The 26,398-nt window shown below is 48.7% G+C and overlaps 1 protein-coding gene across 1 annotated transcript in view; it reads right to left on the bottom strand.

Annotated features, from left to right (window-relative positions):
• The window catches only part of BCO1 (beta-carotene oxygenase 1), a 36,150-nt gene extending 20,365 nt beyond the window's left edge, over positions 1-15,785 (bottom strand). The window contains exons 1-4 of the mRNA XM_046683432.1: positions 15,686-15,785; positions 11,439-11,567; positions 3,160-3,289; positions 1,434-1,581 (exon numbers count right to left, since the gene is read on the bottom strand). Of these exons, the coding sequence (XP_046539388.1) occupies positions 1,434-1,581; positions 3,160-3,289; positions 11,439-11,567; positions 15,686-15,749 (471 nt within the window). The 5' untranslated portion in view covers positions 15,750-15,785. The remainder of the gene's footprint in view (positions 1-1,433; positions 1,582-3,159; positions 3,290-11,438; positions 11,568-15,685) is intronic.
• Between the last annotated feature and the right edge of the window lie 10,613 nt (positions 15,786-26,398).

Below are 26,398 nucleotides of genomic sequence, written 5' to 3'. Positions count from 1 at the left end.
CTAGAGCAAATCAGTTGCAGGAGGGTTGACAAGCTGCGTGTGTTCTCCCTGGCAGTTGTTCTGATCCTGCCCCTGGCCCTGCTGGGGTCCTCAGCAGGCACAGAGATGGGATGCCTCACTGCAGAGAGCTCTGAGCAACCACTAGGGCAGAGAGGCAGCCTTAGAGCTAATCTTGGCTACTGCTCTGTGTCATTCTGGTTAAGTCATTTAAATTCTCTCCTTTTGCATTCCACAGAGGCATAAATCTCCAGGACTCTCTCATAGGATTATTCTGGGAATGGAGAGGTTACAAAAACATTTGGTCAAAGACACTGGATTAACAAGCTCAATAATGACCCCCACTAGGAACAGGCCACAACCGTAGAACAATGGGGTAGCCGGGGAACTGACTGTTCGCCCCTCCTCCCCCAGAGTAGCACAGCCTCCGGCCAAAAGTCAGGCAATTCTCCATTCTCTCTGAGTGTTTCCTCTCTGTAGCGTTGTGGAAAGCATACATCAATTGGACCCACGCCACCTTGCTTAAAAGGAGCTGGACACAATTTGACAGCTAAGAAAAGCACTGCCTTTAACAGATGGGTAAGATGTATTACGGAGACATCGAGGCTTCGAACAGCCGGCCGGAGAAAACTAAAAGCAGGTCTATTGATTTTCACGAAAGTGTTGACTTGATCCTGCCCAGGAAAGGCATCTACGTGGGCATTTATTTTTGTACCCTTGCTCTCTGCCTAATGCCTCCCTCTTCAGGTCAATACAAGGTAAGGCTGCTGGGAGTGAGTCCTGGGTGTTCCAGCACATTCATTCATCCACACTCCCATGGAGCTCCCACTCAAGGCCAAGCACTACAGACCCTGTTATCAGCTGAATTATGTCTTCCAAAAAGAAAGATAACGTTGAAGTCCTAACTCCTAGGAACTGTGAATGTCACCTTATTTGGAAAGAGGGTCTGTATAGACGTTATCAAGTTAAGATGAAGTCATGCTGGATTAGGGTGGGCCTTAATCCAATGATTTACATCTTTATAAAAGACTAGAGTGATGCATCTACAAGCCAGGAACACCAAAGATTGCTGGAAACCACCAGAAGCTGGGAGAAGCAAGGAAGGATCCTCCCCTAGAGGCTTCAGAGGGAGCAGGGCCCTGCTGACATCTTGATTTCAGACTTCCAGCCTCCAGAACTGTGAGAGAAGACACTTCTGTTATTTTAAGCCACGCTGTTTGTGGTACTTTGTTATGGGAGCCCTAGGAGTGAATTCAGACACAATGATGAAACGATGCTGTCCCTGCCCACAGTGCTAACTGCTGTGCTGAGGAAGCTTAAGATCCAAGGGCATCAGAGGAGGGGCTCCTCCTGTAAGTTCCTGCGGGCCACCTGGCCTCGCCCAGGGGATCTTTTCATGAACCAGGAAGTGATACCGGTTGTCAATTCATTGATACCTTCTCCAGGGTTTCCAGAGTCTGTGGGTTGATTTTCCTGATGTAATTGGTCTCGGTGGTCGCATAGAAGTCTTCTCCACACTTCATGATGTTAATCAGGCAGTTGTCTGTGAAATCGGGGATGGTGTGGGACAGGTAGGAGAAAGCTCTGGGGAGGACAGCAAAGCAACGGGGTCAATGGCTGTGTCCACCCAGCTGGAAAGTTCTGCTCGAGATGACTTTGGTTTTCCTACTATTTACAACACTCTACTTCAACTAAGGGAGAAAAAGCACTGGGTCCCAACAGGTCATTTGATGGAATCCTGATGACTCAGATATCAAGTTGCCCAAAGATCCTATCATGTTGAATCAGCTAAGAAGTGAGTCAGCTGGGACAACACAGCCGCCAGTGGAGCCCTCCTGGGATCTCAAAAATCCAAAGGTCTCCTGCACCAGAAGCAGCAAGAGCTGGTGGGTTGTTCTGAAATATCTTAAGAAGCTCTACAGAAATCATACATGTACCCATAATGGCCCCCACAGACTAGCAAAACCCCCCTTTTGGCAGGAAAGTGAGTCCATACTGGTTGCCTCAAATTTGTCCAGGAAATTAGTTTTTTAAAAAAGGAAAGCATACAAATTATGACTTAGGAACTCAAAATTAATTCGACTACAAGGCGAACTCAAAGCAGGAAGAAAGAAAAATTCTGGATCCACGTGTTGGTTAGTGCTCCCCCTACTGGCAAATAGTGCAACAGCCTATATGCCTACCAATATGCCTCCCAGGTCCCCGTTTTAAATTCATTCCCGCCCCCTCCCCCCCTCTTACTGGCTCCTCCCCCATCTGCAAATGTGAGTTGGATGCTTGCTGTGTGGCAGCCCCAGCAGTGGATACTGGAACTGGAGAGATGATGTCAGTTTTGGAAGAGCAGAAGCACTCTTTCATTTCTGGGCCAGTCCACCCCGAACATTTCATGACTCTTCTACGTCTAAAGAGTGTTATAAGAGATACCGATGGCAGACCTGATCCCCTGGCCAACAATTTAATTTAATTGCCCAATATGTAATACATTCACATGCATCATAAACCCAGATCATTTAAAATATATACAGCTAAAAATCTTCCCTTATTCTTTTCCCCCACTTCTCAATTTCCCACCTCCCTTATGTATCCAGTGAATTTCCTTATGCACATACAAGCAAAAATAAATCTAGACTTCCTCCTGCTTTTGTAGACAACATATAGCATACTATATGCTTTTTCCACTTAACAATGTATCTTGGAAATCTTTCCATTCAATACATAGAGAGCATCCTCATTCCTTTTGGCTTCTGCCTGATATTTTCTTGTATAGTCTTACTGTTATTTATCTAACCACTCCTCTGATGATGAACATCTGGGTTATTTTCCTCACTGTAACAAATAACGCAGCCTTGAATAACCTCGTGCATTTGTCATTTCAAACACAAGCAAGTGTCCCTCTAGACTGAGAGGACGTATACTGGTAATTTAGATAGATAATTCCAGATTGCTCTCCCACCGGTCATGTGGGAGAATAACCACTCATCTGTCAGATGCGTTTTGCCTCTCTTGCTGTCAGTGGTCAAGAACTGCATAGCGTATATGAGCCCAGGCAACCATGGGCAGGTTTTCATCCACCCGAAAGAGAATGAGCAGAGATGCGAATGTTGGTTGTTTTGATCATTAAGGATATTGAAAAGCACGACCAGATTCAAAATGGACATTTACTTGGAAAATATGTTTTTGCAGGGGTCCGGATAGGCCATCGTTCCAAACTCTGACACCACGATCCTGTTGGCCTCGATGTTGGCGTTGTAGGTATCGCTTCTCAGGTATTTGCTCCTGTAATAGACTTCACCTGAAAGAGAAGCAGCGGAATCATTCCAGGCGGACCCCTTTACAGGGCTTTAAAGTTGATTTCGGCCATTCCAGGGGTTTTACCGGGGGAAGGCGGGGTGAGTCCATGAGGACAGTTCCCGTTAATGTGTGTGCCCGATATAAGGAGCGCTGGGGGCGTGCTCTCACACACATTCCTTCCCTTGAGACTTACAACAACACGGCAGGTAAGTATTCCTATTAGCTCTGTTTTACGGATGAGGGAATTGAGGTTCAGAGAGGTTCAGTCACCTTGCCCAGCACTACTCAGCAGAGAGGCACTGACCCAGGCCGTGACCATCCCTTCCGCCATGTTGGTATCCCTCCAGGTAAGGTCCACATTTGGAGGACTGGTCCAGAAGGCCTCACACTTGGGCTGGGTTTCCCCAGGGCCTGGTTCAGTCCTGGGAGCCTTCCATGGGCAATTTCAGCCCCTAGAGTAACATTTCATACCTACTGCAACCGGAGGGTGACCTAACACCCAATCCTGCATGCGGAGGAGGGTCAGCCCAGGTGCTGGTGTCTAATTCACCTAGACACCAGAGACAATCCAACTCATGGCATAAAAGAAGAGACTCTGGACCAGCCCATCAAGACCAACCTTAGGTTCCTCTTGCTGCTGTAACAAGTTACCATAAACTTAGTGGCTTAAAACAACACAAACCTGTTATCTTACTGTGTTGGAAGACACAGTCCGAAATGGGGCTCACGGAGCTAAAATCAAGGTGTCGGCAGGGCTGGTTCCTCTGGAGGCTCCAGGAGAGAACCCATTCTTTGCTTTTCTCACTTCTAGAAGTTGCCTGCGTTCTTTGGCTGGTGGCCACATCACTCTGACCTCTGTTTCAGTTGTCACATCTTCTCTGACTCTGACCCTCCTGCCTTCCTCTTTCCCTCGAGATAAGTCTGATTACACTGAGCCCACCCTGATAATCCAGGAAAGTCTCCCATCTCGAGGCTTTCACTTAATCACAACTGTAAAGACCCTTTCACCAGGTAGAGTAACATATAACATGCTCACATGTTCCTTTTGGGGAAAGAAGGAGGAGAGAAAGGAGGAGTGGAGGGGGGAGGGAGGAGAGAGCAGAGGAGGCCCAGCTGGGAATGGACGGATCAGGAGAGGCTTCGCGGAGGAGGTGGCACTTGAAATAGCCCTTGAAGGATGAGTAAAATTTGACCACCATAGCTTGAGGGGCAGGAATAGGAGAGAGGGTAGGGTGTTCCCGTTCATTCTTCCCAGGCAATCTGTAAGGACAGGCCTGGAGGTGGGGAATGCAGCCCACTTCCCGCAGGAGCTGGGTCAGGTGGGCTGGAGCAGCAGGTAGGGGCTCCGGAACAGCAGGAAGGAGAGGAGGGTGAGGTGGGGTCCCCAGCGGGTCCGCAGGACTGCGAATACCAAGGCTTTGGAACTTCATTTGGTGGGCAATTTGAAACCTCTGGATTTTTTTGTTTTCTTTGATTTTGCTTTTAATTAGCAAGTGACGTTATGTCGATTTTTCCCCCCTAAGGAACACATTTCTTGCGGTAGTATAAGATACACTTCCAATGTTGGTACAATTATAATACGCAAAAAATTAGGGCTCAGGACATACTGATATTTTGTTCCCGTAAAAGAAGGTTGATCAGAGAAGTGCCCATCATCCATCCACTGCTGCAATGATGGGCTTAGATGTTCTTACCACATGAAGTACAAAGGGTTTGGGTGCTCAGTGGCCCTGCAGACCCATTTCTCAGCTAAAAAAATTGAGGCACAGAGAGATTAAGTGCCTTGCCTTAAGCCACTCAGCTAGTGAGCGGTAAACTGGATTCAAAGATTCTGACACAGCGACCACAGTCAGTATGACCATTCTGTGTGATCCTTGTTATTAAGAATACACCTATAGAAATGTGCTGCCATACTGTATGGTTTGATAAAGTGTCACAAACTGAAGCTACCCCTGTAAACGATATCCCAATCAAGAGACAGAACACAGGCAGCCCCCTCATGTCTCGTCCAGTCTCTAGCCTCTCTCCCGCAGGGGAACCACTATCTTGACTTCTAACAGCCTTGACCAGTTTTGGTCTTGGGGTTGTGTCTTCCCATCCATCTCCAAAGGATGTGAGCAGATGTTTCAGGGGTAATGACTCCACCTGTGCACTTCTGCGGAAATAATAACAATGACGGTAATGGTAATCATAATAAAATTGGAAGAGGCCATGAAAGACCTTCTAGTTCTTTCTCTAGTCTTCGGGAGGCAAGTCGTGTGTCCCTAAGGGGCAGACAATCATCTATCCTCTTCTCAAACATCTTTTGGGAGGTGGCTACTGTGAATGCGTCTCTCTGAGATATTTCAGTAGAGGGAACTCTGTTCCTGGGGCAGCAGGAAGAAATCTGAAGGGATGGTCAGGGGCCCTGGCTCCGGGGTTAACAGGGCGCTAGGTTCATGCATTCAACCAGTACTTATTAAACACCTTGAAAGGCCAGGAAGTGGGGAATATAATGGTGAGCAGGACAGGCAAGATCTCTATCCCTGAGGAGGTTCAGGTCTCCACGTGGATGCCGTGTGGATGTGAACCCTTGCTCTCATCTACTGGCTGTACCCTTGACTTTGTGTCAGAATCAGGGCTCAGTCCTCTCTGCTCTGACATAAGGACCACATGTTCTTTACAGACTGATGTGACGTTGGAGCCTGTAAAGCATGTAGCACATAGTAGGTGCTCAATAAAGGCCACATCCGCTGTTGAGATGCAGTAGGTAGAGTGGGCAAGGCTTTGGCTCCAGGGTTAGTCCCAGTCCAAGGCTTGTGACCTTGGGCGGGTCTCTTCATCTCATTGAGCCTCAGTTTTCTCAGCTGGAAGTTGGGGATCACACAGTCCTCCCCAACTAGGGCTGGCAGTTTTAAACGAGATGGGATGACAGAAGGAGCTTGGCCCGTTGGCACACAGCATGCGCTTGCTAAGTGATGGCTGCTGGATTGTCCAACAAAATCCTGGAGACAGGAAGACTCACCTATGGTCGGTGAGGCCACACCCACTGGTCTTCAGCCGCGTGCTACACAGAACCTGCCTTAGGGCCACTGGTCTCCCCGGAGCCAGCCTGTCCTTTGCTGGTCACTCTCTCTGAGAGTCGCCACCCACAGGCACTGGCTAAGGTGCTTTGGGACCTGTAGTGCTTTGCCTAAAATGCTGAATTCTGTTCACTTGAAATGTAAACACAGGGCCCAGGCTGGTTGTCGGCAGGCGGCCCATTTCCTATAAACAACCAACCCCAGAGCACGGAGCCCTGGGGGCCCTAGGAAAATGTGTCTCTGGAATTGCTCAAGCTGACACTCAACTTTGAGGACCATGCATTCCCCACCACCCTGCTCGAGGGAGAGCCCAATTAGCCACATTCCTTCTAAACGGACACGAGTAAACAAACAGGCTTCTGGCTGGGAGCTTTGAGAACTGGTTCCCGTCGGATAGTTTGGGGGGGTGGGGGAGGGATCTATATATCTCTCTATATATACACACAAACACATATATTTACGTATACATGTGTATGTGTGTTGCTTTCAAAGGAAGCTTTCCAAAAGGCTACTTTGGAATTATAACAATTGAAAAAGTCAGTTTCGGAAATGTTAAATTCTCGAGAGCTCTTTTCGCCTCGAAATCTTGGTGACCCTGGCTCTTGGAATTCACATGTTCAAATCTTCATGGGACAACAACCTCGCCTCTCTGTAGAAAATGATCAAATATATTGCTGAGGGAGACCCGGGTGCACTCGTCTCTCTGCCTGCGTGCGTCATGACATTTTTTACTTTGCAGTAATTTTAGACTTACGGAAAAGAGCGCTCCCCCACGCCCTTCCCCGGCTCCTCCTTCTCGGCTCTGCCTCTTCCATTCAAATCTTTGTGAGTTTTTACAGCATTACCCTCTCCTAGCCTCTGCCAAAGGCCACACACCACGTTTCTGTCTTTCACTTTCTTGCTCTAGAGTCTTTTCTCGTTGGTTGGCGCTAGTTTAGCTTCCCCATGCTGGCTGTACACTGGAGTCACCCGGTGCTTTTAAAAGATTATGGGAGGCTGAGCCCCATCCCGTGGCTCTCTGATGAGCTTGGTCTTGGGTGGGACGGGCAGCCAGGCAGGAGGGCCACTGGGGAGGTCTTCTCAAGCTCAGTGTGCTCAGGGTCATCTGGGAAATGCGTTAGAAACACAGACGCTCTGTCTCTATTCCTTGGGATTATGAGTCACTCAAGCCCTGGGTGGGGTCTCAGGATTTGCAGCTTCAAGGAGCATCCTGGGGGATTCTGAGGCAGCAGGTCCACAAACCACCTTTTGGGAACTACTGGCTTCGGGTTCTCTGCAAATCAGAGGACCCTGAAAGCCCTGTGTGTGCCCTCCAGAATCGTGTGTAGTAGGGCTTAAAGTTTCAGGTTTATATTTCCACTGCTAGACAATGGGGAGCCATTGAGAGTCCTAGAGGAGAGGAGAAATGAGGCCAGGCCGTGACACACCAACATTGGCTATCTGGCAGCCTCGAGAGGATTGGGCTGGAGAAATGGGGAGAGACAGTAGCTGGCAGAAAGGGGGAAAGGGAGCAGAACTGCATAATGGTTAGGACTCGGGATTCTGGATTTGGAGAGTACGGGGTCTGTATTTGACCACCACTGTTTCTCAGCTGTGTGCATTTGGGCAAGTTCCTTGGCCTGTCTGGGTCTTAGACTCACATCTGTAAAATCAAGATGGTAGCAGGGGTACCCTCCTCAGGAGCTGTAGTGAGGGCTGAGTTGTGGATGGGTACAAAGAACTTATGCAAGTGGCCAGCAAGCACCTCCTGAGGCGAGTGACAAAGAGATGGGTTGGGACATGTTGCTTCCTTCTACCGAAACTGTCTTTGCCTCATCCATACCATTCTAGCTCCCTACAGAGCTTCCAAGTGCCCTCTGGGCTGGGCCCCATGCTTGGTGATGAAGATACAACCATTTGAACAGGAACCCTGCATTCTGGGGCCCTCCACCCTGTACTGGAGAATGACAAACTGATCATCACAAAGCAGAGTGAGGGCATACACCCTTGACACATGCTGGGTTCAAGAGCAGGACAGAGAAGGGGCCGGCCCGGTGGTGCAGTGGTTAAATTCTCATGCTCTGATTTGGCAGCCCAGGGTTCCCAGGTTTGGATCCCGGGCGCAGACCTGTACACCACTCATCAAGCCGTGCTGTGGTGGCATCCCACATACAAAGTAGAGGAAGACTGGCACAGATGTTAGCTCAGGGCCAATCTTCCTCACTAAAAAAAAAGAAGCAGGACAGGGAAGGCGTGATATTGGGCATACTCTCCATACTTCTCATCTTCCAGCCAGCTCCAGATTATGAATAGGACTGAGTCTTTCATGCTGCTGTATTGTATATACTTTTTATTTTCGGTGTATTATGATGTTGTAACATCTTAAGAAACCTTTCTGGCTGGGGAGAGACTGTTTCTCCCTGGATTAGCCAATTCCTAGAGGTGGCAAGGGGCCCAGCAAGTCTTTGATATGCAAACGAACCAGCCCAGGGCCAGACCTCCTCCACTTGGTCCACGCACCCCAGGAGGCAGCATCCCTCGGCCTTAACCATCAGGGCCAGGTAGCAGGCATCTAGGGACCACTGCTAGAGCCCAAGCCTGAGGGTGTTATCCAAACTCTCCCATCCTAAACCATTCCCTCCGCCCTGCCTGCCTTTCCCACGGGAACCCCAGTGATGGCCCCAGCCTGAGTGTTCACCCCACTCCTGTCTGCTGCCTCCTGACCCCCTGGTGTTATCCCACGTGGCCTTGGGAGGCGCCGTGTGCTCCTGTCCCCTGAGCCTCTCCTTGCCTCCTCTTGCGGCTGCACCTGACTGACCAGCCCATAAAAAGATACAGAACAGCTACTTACCTTTGACAATGGATTTTTAGTTTGAAAACCTACTAGAAGCCTTGAGAAAGTCTAAGCAGCATGGGATGGCTTTGGTCACTTGCCTATTTATCCCACTCAGGGGTTTTGGTGGATGGCCAAGCTTCTGCAAGACAGCCATGGCTCCGTCATCCCCTGCCGGTGCCCTCGTCCCTCCTGGTCTCTATGGAAGGAGGCGGGAGCCACCACCCAGTAAGCTGTGAGGGGTCACTTAAGCAACCTGCCGTTTCTCAAGTAGTTGGTGTGTGTGTGTGCTGGGGTTAGGACAGGGGAGGTGGTTGCAAACTTGAACTCCAGACAACAAAAGTCGGATCTCAGCCCTACATAGGTGCCCTTGGACAAGTCGCTCTACCTCTCTAAGGTTTCAACTTCTATGTCTGCAAAGAGGAGACAAGGATACTCCCACCCATCGTTAATGTGAGCATGGGAAATGCACCGCGAAGGACCGGTGAGGCAGGGCCACACAGAAAGGAGCCACTGGTACCTTGCCCTCTCCCACACCTCAGCCAGAACGGCGTTCATTTCCCCAGGAATCCTTAGTGACTCTGTCTGAAAAGGAGGGCATCGTTGAGGCTTAGGGCTGTCAGGAAATACGCAACACCCCCTGTGTAGCTGAGTCTCAGTAAAATCTGTAGGTTTTTGCAAACTCAGAGCTCATGGTTTTCACACATGTTGTCTCCATTCATGAAATATCAGAGCAAGTCACTGGCATAGAGTCTGCACTCAAAAAATAATTGCCGATTGACTTGAAAGAAATAACAGTTATACAAAAAGAATAGCTGATGCTTATCAAGTACATATTACGTGCCAGACATTCTACAAAGCTCCTTACACGTATTAGTGTATTTAAATTCCACAGCAGCTCTCTGCGATATGCAACGAATATCTTCATTTTGTAAGAGACTCTATGGGAGACTGAGACACAGAGAGGGTCCTTCACTTGGCCAAAGTCACACAGCTTGGGTACCTATGAGCTAGGATGGTGGATCTGGGATTCAAACCTGGCAACAATGATGGTGGTTTGTAACCGACTGAGCATCTCCCAGGTGTCAGGCCCTTGCTAGGCCCCGAGTACTTCTAGTCATCACCACAGTTCTCCAAAGGGGAAGATCAAGCCTTTATACTGAGAAGGAACCGAAGGCCGAGGGTGGCGGAGTGACCATAGTCTGCCATGCCGGAACACAGGGGTTAAAGAAAAATCTCACCCAGCTGAAGCACTTGGACATGAATTTGCTCACCATGTGACTCTGAGCCTACTAAAGCCTCATGCAACCCATCCTGGACCTCGTGGACCAGAGCTCACCTCGTGCTCGTGTGACATAAGCCAGCTCAAGGGCCAACAGCAAACAGGTCACAATCCACTCTTGAGCCAGTCACCTGATCTTAGGGTTTCGCCCTCATTGTGGCACTTTCTCCTTTCTGCCCCATATTCAGTCCGCTCAGGGAGAGCCGCTGACTCAAGCTTGGAGCTTGAGTGACCTGACTCTCTCTCGCCCAGGGAGCAAGCCATTCAGCTCGGCTCTTTTCAGCTCGAGTCTTCCTTTTTGGATTTCACGTGTGTCTGATTCCAAAGCCTGCAGTCTCCAGCCGCTCCTGCCCGCCTCATGGAGAATGCCAATTCTCTTGCAAGTTGAGCTCTTTGAAAAAGAACCTTGGCACCTCTCCAGGGAGGTTTGTGCTTAGGGTGGGCTGAATAATGGCTTCCCCAAGATGACCGTGTTCTAATCTTTGGAACTGGTGACTATGTTACCTGATGTGGCAAAAGAGACGGTACAGATGTGATGAAATTAAGGATCTCGATAAAGGCGATTATCCTGGATTATCTGGGAGGGCCCAATGTCATCACAACGGTCCTTATAAGGGGGAGACAGGAGGGTCAGAGTCAGAGCACTCCTTCTCTGGCAGTGACAGAAGCAAGGAGAGAGAGGGAAAAAGACAGAGAGAGAGAGAGATAGAGAGACTGCAAGATGCTACACTGCTGGCTTTGAAGGCAGAGATGGGGCCACAAGCCAAGGAATGCAGGCGCCTTCCAGAACCTGGAAAAGGCAAGGAAATAGATTCTTTGCCTGGAGCCTCCAGTAGGAACACAGCCCTACCAACACCCTGATTTTAGCCCAGTGAAGCCCATTTTAGACTTCCAATTTCCAGAACTGCGAGAGAATAAATTTGTGTTATTTTAAGCTACTCAATTTGTGGACGTTTGTTCCAGCAGCAACAGCAAACCAATACAGGGTTCTTACCATCTCTGATGGTGAAGCTGTGCAGCAAGGCCAGCCCATCAAACCAGTGGTTGTATCTGGTCTCTCCCACTGTGTGCATCCCAGGCCCGTTGCGAAGCAGCATTCCCTGCAGCCATGTTGGAATCTTGCCTATTAAGGGAAAGAATGTTCAGTTTCCGCGTCCAAACCAAGAAGCCAGAAGAAATGGCCGCGGAAGGGAATGGAGGCCACAGAGCCCCAACACCACTCTCTGCATCCATCCGTTTACTCATCTCCGGAAACACGCCTGGTACTGTGCTAGTACCAAGGACACCAAGACGAATAGACATCACCCCGGTCCTCAAGATGCTCACCATCCATTGAGAGACAGAGACGGAGGAATCAACACTCAAAATACGCTGTCACAGAGGCCATGTGACACGCTCTGCAGGGGTGCTGCATGGAACAGGACCAGATTTCAAAGACTTGGTATGAAAAAAAAGTAAAATATCCCATCAGCAATTTTTAAAATATTGATTAGATGTTGACCTGATAATGTTTTGGATATGTTGTGTTAAATAAAATATACCATTAAAATTCATTTTACTTATTTCTTTCTACTTTTTTGAGTGCGGCTATCAGAAGACTCAGAGTGATACCCATGGCATGCATTCTATTTCTGTTGGACAGTCCTGCTCTAGAGATAGGGGGCTGTAGCAGGTGCTGTTGGTGGCCCGCCCGTGTCCCCTTGGCATTCACGTCCCCCTGAAGGCTGCTTTCTGCAAATAGCTGCAGCTCTCTGCCTGGGGGCTTTGTTCTCACCGTGGGAGCTGCTCAGCCCACACACCAGACAAGCTTGGAGCACCTTGGAGAAACAATGCCCTGGGGAGTGGCTCTTGCCTAACAATGGATGGGGAGTTGGGGGACAAACGCCACCACCCCTGGCCCTCAGCTGGGACAATGCAAGCATGTTCTACATGATGCCTAGAGCATTCAGCTCCGATGGCTCCTGGTGGCTAATGGCTTGAGAATGCCCCTTTTATTGGCTTCCCTCCCACTTGAGCTTGGCATCACGTCCCAAATAAACTACTTACACCTGACTTCTTATCTCTGGAGAAACATGAACCAAGAGATCAAAGACCAGTTCAAAGACCAGGGGATGTGCAAACTGCTTCATGAGACTGAGTGGTGATTTTCAAGCATGGATGTCATTAAGTTATGAGGCTGGGGACTTAAGCAGAGGTCAAGTGGCAAAGGTCGACAAGACCACACCAAGGGCTTTGATTTGGGCCTCAGAGGAACGGGACACCTTTGACAGTTATCATGGAATGACAGCATTGGGTTTTTATTTTGTGATTATTTTATTGAGACAAAATTCACATAACATAAAATCCACCATTTTAAAGTGTACGGTTCAGAGATTTTCAGTACATTCAAAATGATGTACTGCTGTCACCACTATCTAACTCTAGAACATTTTCATCGTCCCCAGAGGAGACCCCACAGCCATTTTGGGCAGACACTCTCCGTTTCCCTTCCCCCCAGAACCTGGCAACCACTAATCTACTTCCTGCCTCTACAGATTTACTTATTCTGGACATTTTGTATAAGTGGAATATGCTCTGATTTGAGGTTTCAAAAGTTGTCTCTGGGGCCAGCCCTGGTGCCCTAGTGGTTAAGTTTGGCGTGCTCCATTTCAGTGGCCCAGGTTCAGTTCCCCGGGTGCAGACCTACACCATTTGTCAGTGGCCGTGCTGTGGTAGCAACCCACATACGAAAAGAGGAAGATTGGGAACAGATGTTAGCTCAGGGTGAATCTTCCTCAGCAAAAGAAAAAGAAAAAGTCTCTGTGGTGTGGTGTGTGGACGGCAGGGCAGAGTGAAGAGCCAAGGGGAGGTAGGAAGACCAGAGAGAGGACGTGGGTGGCAGTGGTGGGGACAGAGAAAAACAGATGGAGCAGAGACTTGGAGGCTAGAGACCTGACAGGACTCAGTTTGACTAAATTTGGGGCATAGGGGAGGGAAGCGCTCAGAAACACCAGGCAAGCCTCATGCCTAGGACAACCAAGTGAATGGTAGAACACTTCACAGAGACCCAGGACACAGGAGAGGGAGCAGGTGAGGCAGAGCAGCCGGAGATGAATCTGAGAACATAGTAAGAGCTCCAGCTATAATCAGAAGAACGTTGATTGGCACTGACGTGCCAGGCACTCTGTTCAAGGTGGATTCACTTATTTCTTCATTGCAGCAACCCTCTGTGGTAGGTACACAATGACTTCATTTGCCATAAGAGGAAACTGAGGCAGGAAATGCTTAAAAAACTTGCCCAGGAGGTCTCAGCCAATAACGCACAGCCAGACATGAAGCCAGAGCCATGGCCTGGCCTCCCCGGGCAGACGTGTCCACACAGGCACAACCTTTAGGTAGCTGTCGGCCAGTGGACGCTGACCCACTGATTAGACTTGACCCAGGGCTGGAGGCCTGCACAAGGGTCACCTGTCTTCCGATGGCTGCCTGGCCTCGGGCATGTCGCTGCCCGTCTCTAGCCCTCAGCTTCACATCTGCTGAGCAGTGTGATTTACAGCTGTGGTCCTCACACTTGGAAGCCCCCAGAGGGCTTGTGGAAACATGGATTTCTGGGCTCTACCCACAGAGTGTCTGCTTCAGTGGGTCTGGAGTGGAGACTAGGAATCTGTGATGCTGACAAGTGCCTGAGTGATGCTGAGGCTGCCAGTCTGGGGACCATCCTTTGGGAACAGCTGATGTAGATGGAGGGATCCATTCAGCTTTGCAGGTTCTAGGATTCTTGTTTTTTAAAATTCCCAAGGATTTCCATGCAGTCACTAAACACAAGGTGTGAAGGGAGGTGTAACAGCAAAATGTTCACAGCACCCCAGAGCATGAAAGGACAGGTACTGTAGAATCCTTTTTAAAAATAAAAAATTAGTAGTAAATGTGTATGTTTTTTGAAAAAAATATTTATATTTATAGCCTATCAATCTATCTTTGTACTATCTGTAGCTATCGTTTAAAAACTCAAAGAAGGGGCTGGCCCCGTGGTGTAGTGGTTGGGTTCACGTGCTCTGCTTCAGCGGCCCAGGGTTCGGAGGTTCAGATCGCGGGTGCAGACCGAGCGCAGCTCATCAAGCCATGCTGAGGCGGTGTCCCACATAAAATAGAGGAAGATTGGCACAGATGTTAGCTCAGGGCCAAACTTCCTCAAGCAAAAAGAGCAAGATTGGCAACAGATGTTAGCTCAGGACCAGTCTTCCTCAGAAAAAAAAACCCAAAAAACTCAAAGACAGATTCAAATATGAATAGAGCTTAAGAGATGGAAATATAGCTGACTTTTATTTCCCTCTATGTTCTCATTTGCACTTCCAAACTATATATATGTATATACATATATACATATACATATATATGTAACATATACCCACACATATAGATATAAATTGTACATTACCTTTGTAATCACAAAAAATGTACAAAAAAGCTATTTTTTGTTTCAAAAGCCACGAGGGCTGTGCCCCGGTTGAAAAGCTGCAATCTGACTTTCCTCACAAAGAACGCTGTTGTCTCTCACTGTCCATGCCTCTAAAGAGGAAAGTGCCCGTGTGCCTGAGCGGACCTACTCAGCCGTTCCCACAACACTGAGCCGGCTCCACTCTGGGACCCGGGAGTTCAGGACAGTCACTGCCCTTGAAGTCCAAACAAGACAGCACCAGGAAAGCGGCAACACAGAAGAGCAGGAGAAAGCCAGAGAGATAAAGGAGACACAAAGCCCACGAGGGGACGTTCCTGCTGAGGGTCCCACTCCTGGTCTGTTTCCCTGGCCCTGCAGCACTCAGGCGCCGAATCACACCTGGGGGCACCTGAGAGGCGATCACGTGGGGCTCAGTGCGTGTGCAGGGGTGGGAGCTCACCCACGCTTCTCGTGCCATTTTGAAATTAATTTAGGGTGCACACATATGCACAGACATATCCTGCATTTGGAATGGACCACATCTTGCAGCATCACCCCGCTGATTATATGCCGTTTGCAGCAATCCCGCGATTTTCCCCTAGAAATAGTGAGAACGACTCTCTTTGGAAACTGTGAGTTAAAATGTATAAAAGCACACCTAGATTTTCACAGAGAATGTGTCTGGATTATGGGTCATTTCCCCCCGATCTACTGTTTTCCAGGTTTTCCAAAAATAATTTACAATAAGTGTGACTTTTATAAACAGGAAAGAAGTGTACATGTAAACATAAAAGAAGAGCCAATTATTTATACCAAATGCTCACCTGTCACTCTGGCCCTCACAGGCTCCAGCTGTTCTTTCTTATTTCTGCCAAATCCAACATCCATAGCACGGGGCGCGGGTGAGAGTGATATTGACAGTGAACAGAGGCTCCTCTGCCTCTGAGCAGCTGCTCCCGGCCCCTCCTTTTCTTCCCTTCCTGTTCTCCCTCCCTCCCTCCTGATGCCACTCGTTTTTCCCTCTGCCCTTTCCCTCGTGGCCGCTTTGATTTTTCCCTCTCTGAGGGCCTGGTATCTCTTCGCGGGCACGGGGAAAGCTGCGCTGACATTATTTATGTTTGGTCAAAGGTCAGTTCCCCAGCCACGTGTCCGAGCTAATCTCTAATCCTCTTACTGTAGCCCTAACTCTCCCTTTCCAGTTTCACTTTTGGCTTAACCAAGAAAAGCTGGTTTGTTGCTGGATTTAAATTGGTGGGATAATTTAGCCGTGCATTCTGCTTAGGTGTGTTGTCTGAAATAATCCAACTCAGGAGGTGGAGATGGTTTATGATCAGACATATTATGATCCTGACAAAGAGAGACGGTCAGGATCATCAAAGACACTTGGAATTAGGAGAGCCAAGAGCATGCCAATCATGTTTATTCCTGCTGCATCACGGGAACTTCTTTGGCTGAGATGGGAAGGAATGTTTTGTGTTTTGTTTTTTGTTTTTGAGGAAGATTAGCCCTGAGCTAACATCTGCCACTAATCCTCCTCTTTTTACTGAGGAAGACTGGCCCTGAGCTAACATCCGTGCCCATCTTCCTCTACTTTGTATGTGGGATGCCTGCCACAGCATGGCTTGGTGAGCAGTGCCATGTCCGCACCTGGGATCCGAACTGGCAAGCCTGGGGCCACCGAAGAGGAATGTGTGCACTTAACCGCTGCACCACTGGGCCGGCCCCAGGGAAAGGTTTTTGTTTGGTTTTTGGTAAAGGTCCCTGAGCCTCCATCACCTTAAAAAATCACATGTAAAGAGCAACTTAATTCATTATATTTCTTTTTTGGAGTAGTAAACACAAAACATTTCATGTACCCATTTAAACAACAAATATAGGGAACCAAAACCTCTACTCAGGACCTATGTGGAACAGTCAAAAGCAAACTTCAGCTTAACTTCCTGGCCTATCAGGAGGGAGAGATAATGCCTGTATTTGATTTTAGGGTTTCCCTATATTTGTGCATCTCAATGCGATGCCATGGCCTAAAATCCATATTCAAGATGCTATGAATGCTGGGTGATGAGTTAATGAACTCATCTTCACTCACATTAAAGAAAGAAACAGCCATTCCCTCTCTGGAGGAGTAAGGGACGAGAACGGGCCTTCATGCGGCCAGCTGAGTATCATGATTGTCAGGTCTGGGGAGAGACCCGTCCCAGGATCTCAGCTCTCAGTCCTGAGAGCCGCCCGGTCTGTCTGTGCTTCCATCCTGGCTGCACATTCCGGTCACCTGGTTGGGACCTTTAAAAGTGTCAGCACCTGGCCCCACTGATTCAGAATCTCTGAAGGTGGAGCCCAACGCTCAGCATTTTTAAAAAATGTCTCCAGATGATTCTAATGCGTGCAGCAGGCATTGAGAAGCCTGGTCCAGGGGAAGACGCCACATGTTTGAGTTGATCCCGGATTCACATTCTTCCCTTTTCTGTGCGTCTGGGGTATATTTCTTATCCTCTTGGAGCTGTCATTTCCTTAACTGTAAAATGGGGGTATAATGATATCGAAATCTCCAGGTTGTTGTAAGTCAAGGGCCTAACGAAGCACCTGGCCCCAAACCATTATCAGCCACTGTTGTTACCCTTTCTTCCCCATGCCGTCAGAAGAACTTCCCTTTGACCCACATTTTCCAGCAAGTCCCATCAAAACTTGCCAGTCTGTTCTGCTGTCTGGTCTAAACATGTATATCCGTGTCAGGGTTATTTATTCGTAGGCTGTGAAAGCTGCATCCTTGTGAGGATTAAAGGAGAATGTCTGGCACACACCGAGGGCTCGGGAAAAACTGCACCGCCAGGGGCGGCAGCTCGCGTGCGGAAGGAGAGAGCTCGGGGCTCAGCGATCAGAAGACCTGGGCTGGGACCTCAGCCCTGCGGTTTAAAAACTGTGATGACCGTCACATGCTCCCTCTGAACCTCACTTTACTCTGCAAAGCAGGATGGCAATGACATAGGATGCCAATATCTATGTTGCAAGGTTTGTTGGGAGGATTGTATTGAAATTATATAAATGAGAACAGGACTTTGTTCTCTTTTCTTGTCCATTTTGTATGTTCAGAAAAGCAACGGTCCCCATCCGTGTTCTGAGTCAAGTGCTTTATGAAGCACTCTGCCTGCACCAGCTCGCTCTGGGCTTACATAATCCTGTGAGGTGGGCACTCTCACCGCCCGTTCTAGAGATGAGAAAGCTCAGGGAAGATCACTAGCTTGCCGTGGGTGACACAGCTACTAAGAGATGGAATTAGGAAGCAAAGCCAGGCAGCCTGACTTCAAAGCACATACTCTGTGACAATTCCATACATCTCCAAGGCGTGATGAACGTGTGCTAGATTTTTATTGAATGAAGTAATGGGTGGATGCGTCAATGGGTGGAGGACCCCAAGAGGGCCAGTGTTGGGTTGATATCATCGCCTTGTTACCTAACACTGAAGAACCAGGGCGAGCCCTCTTCATCCAGATCCCAACCCCACCCCAGGGACAATTACATGGTGAGATAAGGATATTTTTATAATGGTGGTAATAAATTGATCATCACAGTAGATATCTGTAGGAGTTTTATAGGACTCCCACCACAAAGTACCACAGACTGGTGCCTTAAACAGCAGAAATTTATTTTCTGGCTGGGATCAAGGTGTCAGCGTGTCTGGTTTCTTCTGAGGCCTCTCTTCTTGGCTTGCAGACTGCCTCCTTCCTGCTGTGTCCTCACACCGTCGTCCCTCTGTGTGGACATGCCTGGTGTCTCTGTGCGTGTCCAAATTTCCTCATCTTACTGGATGGGACCCACCCTAACAGACTCATTTTAACTCACTCACCTCTTCAAAGATGCTGTCTCCAAATACAGTCACTTTTTGAAGTCCTGAGAGTTAAGCCTTCAACATGTGAATTTTGGGGGGACACAATTCAGCCCATAACATATCATGAAGGCACGACAAAGACACTTTGGCTGAAAGGAGCAGAATGTCTGCTGAAACCCTGAAGATGGGCATTGATCTCAGACAGTAAGTCATCTGGGAACCCTGAGGGGCTCGGAAGCTCATCTGGGTCACCTCGCCAGGCACCACGCTGCCATGCTCAGAGGGCTGGCTTGTTATCCTTGGGCTTATCCAGTTTGGGTTATAAATGATTGCCTTCCCTCCAGGAATCATGTCCTTGCATAATGATGCGCAAAAGCAGGGAGATAGGTGGGGACAGAGGAAGCATTTTCATCCTGGAGGAAAATCTTTCCCAGAATCCCCTGAGCGGATTTTCTCTTAGTGTCATTGGCTGAACTGTCACATGACCACCTCTAGACCCATCCCTGTAAGCAGGAACAGGAGTGCCCTGATTTCCTTAAACCCGTTGCGAGCCTCCCATGGGGTGGCACATTGCCACCTGAATCACATCAGGACTCCAGTAGCAAGGAGAAAGGAGGGGATGGCTTAGGATAGGCAGCCAACAGGGTCAGCTACAGGCAGAACAACATTTGTTCATTCTCATAATCATTCATTCAAGGTACGCTTACTGAGGACCTACTATGTCCTGGAAATACAGCAGTGAACAAAACAGGAAAATAATCCTGCGCCTTCTTGGAACATATGCCGACCATATGCCAAGTTCTGGGATGTAGAGTGATTAATGGCCTCAGTCTCTGTCTTCTTGGGCTCCCACGATATTCTTTTTGCTTGGGGTCCAAATCTGCACTCCACCCCCCGCCCCAAAAGGACGTGCATTTCCCAAAGGGGTTAGGGTCCTGCGGTGGTTCACAGACGGCCTTCATGTTGGACCTCCATTCTTCCTTTTTATAAACAGAGATAACAAGCAACAGCAGCTCTTCTCCAAGAAGCTCTGGCATTGCTCTGGACCCACGCAAGCCTGACCTCTGCTTTCTGTGTCTTTGCTAATATGGGAAAAGTGGGACAGCAGACTCATTGCCAGTAGGAGCTGTCTCCTGGCCTGTCCTCCAGCCTCTGATAAAGGCCATTCACTGGATGCTTGACACATGCCAAATAGTGTGCTAAGTGTCTTATTAGAGTCTTTTATTAATCCCTACACATCCCAGCAAGGGAATCATTAGCAATCTTATTGTACAGCCTCAGAGATGGGGAGAACTTGATCAAGGTCAACAGCAAGTCAGTGCATGTTCTTTCCCACCACACAGTCATACTTCCCACTTTTTTTTTTTGAAGATTTTATTTTTCCTTTTTCTCCCCAAAGCCCGCCGGTACATAGTTGTGTACTTTTAGTTGTGGGTCCGTCTAGTTGTGGCATGTGGGATGCCGCCTCAGCATGGCTTGATGAGCGGTGCCATGTCCGTGCCCAGGATTCGAACCAGCAGAACCCTGGGCCACCGAAACAGAGCGTGCAAACTTAACCACTCGGCCACGGGACCAACCCCTACTTTCCACTTTTTGAAGCTGCTGATTGAGGAAAAGAAATACATAAGAGAGCAAAACTGGGTGCCCCACAGACAGTTTCTGTAATGCATTTGCTGCCCTAAAATGGGACTAAAGCTGACCAGCACATAAGAGAACAGGGTATTGGGGATGTGAAGGGATGTAACTCATCTCACACGAGAGTTTTGGCCATTTATTGCCAGAACAAACCACTCTAAAACCTAGTGGCTTAAAACAACAAACATTTTTATTATCTCTCCGGGTTCTGCGGGCTCAGTCCTGTAGGTGGATGGGGCTCTGCTGGGCGGTTCTTCTGCTTTCACTGCTTGGGGTTCCTTACGTGGTCACGAGTCAGCTGGAAGTTGACTGGGGTGCTAGGAGGCCCAGGCCTTGGCCTCTCTCCCTCTCCATGTGTTCTCAGGGCCTGTGCTTGACCCTCTCCATGGGACCTCTCCAGCAGGACAGCTGGACTTCTGTAATGGCAGCAAAACCTCCCAAAAGTATGTCGGGAGAGAGGAAGCAGAAGCTGCCAGTCTCCTTTAGGGCTGAAGCCAGGACTGGCCGTTTCACTTCCACTGCCTTCTATTGGTTAGCACAAATCACAGGGCGGGGAGTGACCACACCAGGGTATGAATATGCGGTCTGGGCTGTGTGGTCCCTGGGGTGGACCCATTTGCATTTGAGCCTCAGCTCTTCCACTTACTAGCTGAGCATCTGAGCCACCTGCTTAAATCTCAGAGCCTCAGTTCCCCATCTCTCAAATAGGAATTACAACACCCGCCTCACCAGGTGGCTGCGAAGTTTAAATTAAACAACGGAAGCTCTGATCACGTCTGTTATAGTGCTTAGAGTATAGTAGGAGATTATAGCCTGGTCTTTTCCTTTCTTTTCTTGGGAAAGAAAGAAAAATTGCAAAGGTCAGCCAATAGGACAATCAGAAATATTAATTTTTTTGAGCACTTAGAATGTGTACAACTCTGGCCTATCGTTGGAAGGAAAATAGATACCAGCAACCTACACTGGGATTTTAAGTTTCTTCTAGTCTGGTTGTGAAGACACATGCAGGGTAAGTGATAACTAGCTGCCTATTTGAGCTGCTCTAGAAGAGGCACAGGTAGAAATTCTCATGGGAGTTCCAAGGAAGGAAAGCTTACTCATGCTGGGGAGGGTTAGGACAGAAGGCTTCCTGGAGGAGGAGGTACAGAGCTGGGCCCTTGAGAGTGGGAAGTATCTGGATGGGCAAAGAGGAAATGGTGGCCTTCCTGGCAGGAGGACCCATGTGAACAATGGCATAGAGCTGGCCAGTTCTAGCAGGGGGCCAGCAAGGAGGCCAGGCTGGCTCTGCCAGGGACAAAGCGAGAGAGAATGATAGTTATAGGTGCCATTTATCTGAGCTTCCTATGTGCCAGGCATTCGTCTACGCCTTTTGCACATACGAACTCATGTCCTCCTCACAGTAACCCGAGGATAGGTGTCTAGCCCCATTTCACAGCTAAGGAAACTGAGGCAGAGGACTTAAGCAACTCGCCTGGCAGCCCAGAGCTGGGCTGTGAACCCAGGCAGCCCGGCACCAGAGTCTGTACCTGCAACCCCCACTCTTGTCCACTTCCTCTGAGATGCGGGTGGAAAGTGGTTTAGGGACTGGATTGTGCAGGGTTGTAAGAATTTGGGCTTTATACTGTAGGCAGTGGCGTCCTAAGTCAAGAGGCCATGTCCAGGGAAGGCGTTAATGTGGGGCTTAACTGTGCTGTCCGACACAGTTGCCACTAGTAGCACATGGCTATTTAAATTTAAATGTACATTAACTGCAATGGAATGAAATTCCTCCTTCACACTAGCTACATTCCAAGAGCTCCAGAGACACATGTGGGTAGTGGCTCCCGTATTGGACGCTGCAGACACAGAACATCTCCATCATCATGGAGAGTTCTATTGACAGTGCCGAGCTAGCAGGAGAGCTGCTAAGTTGGCATTTATATGTGACTAAGGTGGATGGAGACAGCTATGACTGCATAACAAATCTGTTTGGAGGGTCCAAGTGTCAGAGAAGTCCATGGTCAGCAATGGTAAAAAAGTGAATTAGTTTATGCATTCATTCATTCATTTATCTGTTCCACAAATATGGAGTGCCACTCGTCCAGCGGGAGCAGTTGCACGTCAGAGGTGACACAGCCCCCTATGGCAACAGAAAGGAAGACGGGAGATAGGCTCCAGGGCTGGGAGCATGGTGAGGAGAGTGGATGTCCATAAGGCTTCCTGAAAGGGGCAATGCTGAACCGAGAGCTGAAGGATGGCAGGAAATTGGCCAAGTAGACAACCTGGGAAGAGTGATCCTGCAGAGGGAACGGCTTGTGCAAAGACTCAGAGACATCACAGGGTATGGCCACGCACATGTTGTTCCAGATTATTAAAGGATGGGTGTTCACTGAGTGGGGCTGTGGCAGGAGAGACGCAGGAGAGGGGAGCAGAGGCCAGAGGAAAATGGCGGGCAGGAGAGGGAGGGAAGAGGTGAGCTGTTCACTGCCTCGGGGGACGTGGGTGGGTATCTCCTGGGACTTCCTGCCAAGTCACACGTTTGCACGAGTTGGCCAGGCTGCCTCCAGCAGCAATCCAGAGCCTGTAGAAGAGGATTTGCTTCCAGAGGGTGGAAGGCTCGGTACAGAATCACACAGGGTCTGCTCTTCAGAAGGTCCGAGATGCCCCCAGGGCCAGCAGGAGAGCTTTACCTCCTCCCTTCGGGAGGGAGAAGGAAGGAGGTCCCCAGGTGTGCGACCCCCGCTCTGTATTTTGTGCACATGATGTCTTCTCATCCTGGCACAGACTTGGCAGGCACTCTTCTGCTCCCCTTTCTATCAAGCAAGCAAATGAAGCTCGATTAGGTTGTGCTCCTAGGCCCGAGATCACACAACATGTGGCAGGGGAGGGAGATCAGGACGTGGATCCTCTGCCCCCAGAATTTCGGGAAGGATACAGGAAAAAGAGACTCCCCTTCCTGAGGCCACTTTTCCATGGAATGTGTTGCATCTATAAAACAATCTTGAGGGGAAGAAGTAAAAGCTGAATTCAAGAAGAGCTTTTGTGCTATAAAAAACAACAGCCTTATTTTGCAATTCTGTATCTCCTATTACAAAGTTATCGCCTAAAATGAGTTAATATTTCCCTTTTGGAGATCATGTTATCCTATCTAAATCACGCTGCAGTTTTCCAATTAAGTTAGCTTCTAAATGGTGCCTTTAATTAGCCAGGGTGATAAGCTGAGCAGATAACAGGGAAATCTCAGAGAGCAGGGTTCAAGATGATATGCAAAGTCCTAGTGAAGGTGGCAGCTACCTCCCCAAGGGAGAGGCATCAGTGGTGAGTTCCAGACAGCCGTGCGCTCCACGGAGCTGTTCAGGAAGCAGGATGTAGGGACGGGTGGGAGAGCCGCTCTGGGACTCCTGGAGCCAACACTTCACCACGAAACAAAGGACCGTAAATTATGCCATTAACATTTAGGAGGATCCATTAATTGTACAAAGTCCTCCAGGACAGCAGAGACTGGGGTATTAGCGAAAAATGAGAAATCGCAGCTCCTGACCTCAGCGAGCTCAATGCCTAACAAGGGAGAGAGGAATGCAAATAATAATTATAATAATCATAGTATGCCACCCTTGGGAGGCAGAATTGACAAGATGGAAATACAGTGGGCATCACTGGTAGAAAAAGAAGTGCCTTCAAATGCCTGGGCTGGAACACTTCAATTTTCCACTATGTGCTTCAGGGCCCGATCAGTGAGGCTGGACAAAGATTCAATTTAGATAATAACTACTAGGTGATAGTCTGGACTGAAGTCTCGACATTTCTACCTCCTAGATAATCTTTCGGATTGTTCCCCTCTCCCCCTGCCCCCTAGCCGCTCTCCTGACTATTTTTTGACTTCTTGGGAGCAGCTTTCTCTTGGGTCTTCCTGCCTCCAGTCCCACCCCCTCCAATCCATCTTCTCTCCTGCCACCAGGTGGCATTCAGACCTGGTCGTGTCACTCTCCTATTTAAAATCCAGAGTTTAGCACAGGGTCTGGCACATAGTAGGTGATCAAGAAATATTTAATGAATGAATGAATGAATGGCACATGGCCTCGTTGTGTTACATCATCATTGGATTAGTGTCCTAGGGCTGCCATGACAAAATGCCACAAACTTAGTGGCTTAAACGACAGAAATTCATTCTCTCACAGTTCTAGAGGCCAGAAGTCTGAAATCTAGGTGTCCGCAGGGCCGTGCTCCTGAAGTCTCTAGGGGGGAACCCTCCTTGCCTCTTCCAACTTCTGGCGGTTGCCAGCCACCCTTGACACTCCTTGACTTGCAGCTCCATCACTTCACTCTCTGCCTCTGTCGTCACACGGCCTTCTCCCCTCTGCCTCTCTCTGTGTTAAGATTTCCCTCTTCTTACAAGGACACTAATCATTGGATGCAGGCCCACCTTAATCCAGCATGAGCTCATCTTAAATTGACTACGTCTGCAAAGGCCCTACTTCCAAGCAAGGTCGCACTCACAGGTACCAAAGGTTAGCACTTCAACTATCCTTTTGGAGGATAAAGTTGGACCTACCATAGTCATTAAGCAAAACAATTTAAAAGTGCACATTAAAGAGGCTGTAAGTGGATTTATTTTTACAACCAAGTTCGTGTTTCTCTCTCACTCCCTTGCTTTTTTTTTTTTAAAGCTAAAAACTTTTAAATAGTGCTAAAGTGGAAGTGGATTAATCTGTTATGAGGACACGGAAGATGTAACCATTAACTCTTGTAGAGTCTAAGAATGCTTCAGAGAAGAGGTTTATATTTGAGCTCTTATTGAAAAAGGGCGTAAGTGTGTAAGCAAGTGCATAAGAGAAGGCGTTCTCTGTAGAGAAACGACCTGAGCAGAAGTGTGGAGGTGTGACCAGCCATGGCGGACTAGCCCGTGGGGGATGATGCAGGGTGCAGTAGTGGATGTTGGTTCTGGGGTACCGACAAGAAGCAAGGTTTTGGCATTCTGGGGCCTCCCCTGAGACACCATTTCCACCAGTTCTCCCTCTGCACCCCTACCTCCACCCCACGCCCTTCCTTCCTGGCTGGTCCTTCAAGATCTAGGTTGCCAGCCACCCTATAGAAGCAAAAAATTACATGTGAGCAAATCTGTAGGGCTCGCCTACATACGCATTTAAAAAACCAAGAGAACGCTGCCCGCTATCCTGATGACTGAAGACATTATCAGTTGCTCAGAGCTGGTCCCCGAATACAGAATTGAAACCATCAGGAAAGTGCGCAGGACACGGCTCAGCTGTGTGAACAGATGTCCCAGGATTTGATCAGCTGTCTGTGTTCAAGTGGGGTCAGCAACATGAACAACAGAAAGGTAATTAATTTGATTTAAATAGGCATTGAGTCCAAAGCAAGAATCATGAAGACGCTCACTCCCTGGGGCCAGGCACCCCAGTCCTGGGGATAGACCTGTCTAAGCTTGGGCTCTCCCGGAAGCGGACCCCGAGACGAGGACTCAAGTGCAAGCAGTTTATTTGGGAGGTGAACCCAGGAAATGCCAGTAGGGGAGTGGGGAAGTGAAACAGGGAGGAAAGACATTAACAGTGCGTTATCAAGGCCCTTATCATCGTGGGCAACTGAAACTCCATCTGGTTGGGGGACTCTGGAGACGGTGTGAACGTGCCTTAGGGTTATCTTGAGGGAGGTGGAGGATTGATCCACCAACTCTAGTCAGTCAAGGGTGAGAGTTTCTCCAGAGAGGTGCTAACTTCCAAGCATTTCCATCCTGTCCCACGTGTGCACGGGGTGGCATAGAGCCACAGGTGCTTGCATTTAGAAGCCCTGTATGGTAAGTGTGAGGGGTTCAGGGGGACGTTGACAGTGTCTGCTACAACCCTCAGGCGTTCTCTCACCCCAGGCTAAGGGGTAAGTGCAGGAAGATGTTCACAGCAGTGTTGACTAGAATAGCAAAACCGAACGGATGAAAACCAGATGACCAAAACCACACAAAACATGCAGCAACATGGGAATGGTGTTGTAAATGTCCATTCGGAGAAAGGAGGCCCAACACCACCACAGCGATTTCAAAGCCCTTTAGCAATGTGGAAAAGGCTTACCACTGAGCGCTAAGTGG

This window comes from Equus quagga, chromosome 13 (genome assembly GCF_021613505.1).
Source record: "Equus quagga isolate Etosha38 chromosome 13, UCLA_HA_Equagga_1.0, whole genome shotgun sequence".
NCBI classification, from domain to species: Eukaryota; Metazoa; Chordata; class Mammalia; order Perissodactyla; family Equidae; genus Equus; species Equus quagga.
Note: the sequence above shows the minus strand (reverse complement) of the source record. Positions and strands in the feature narration are given on the sequence as shown.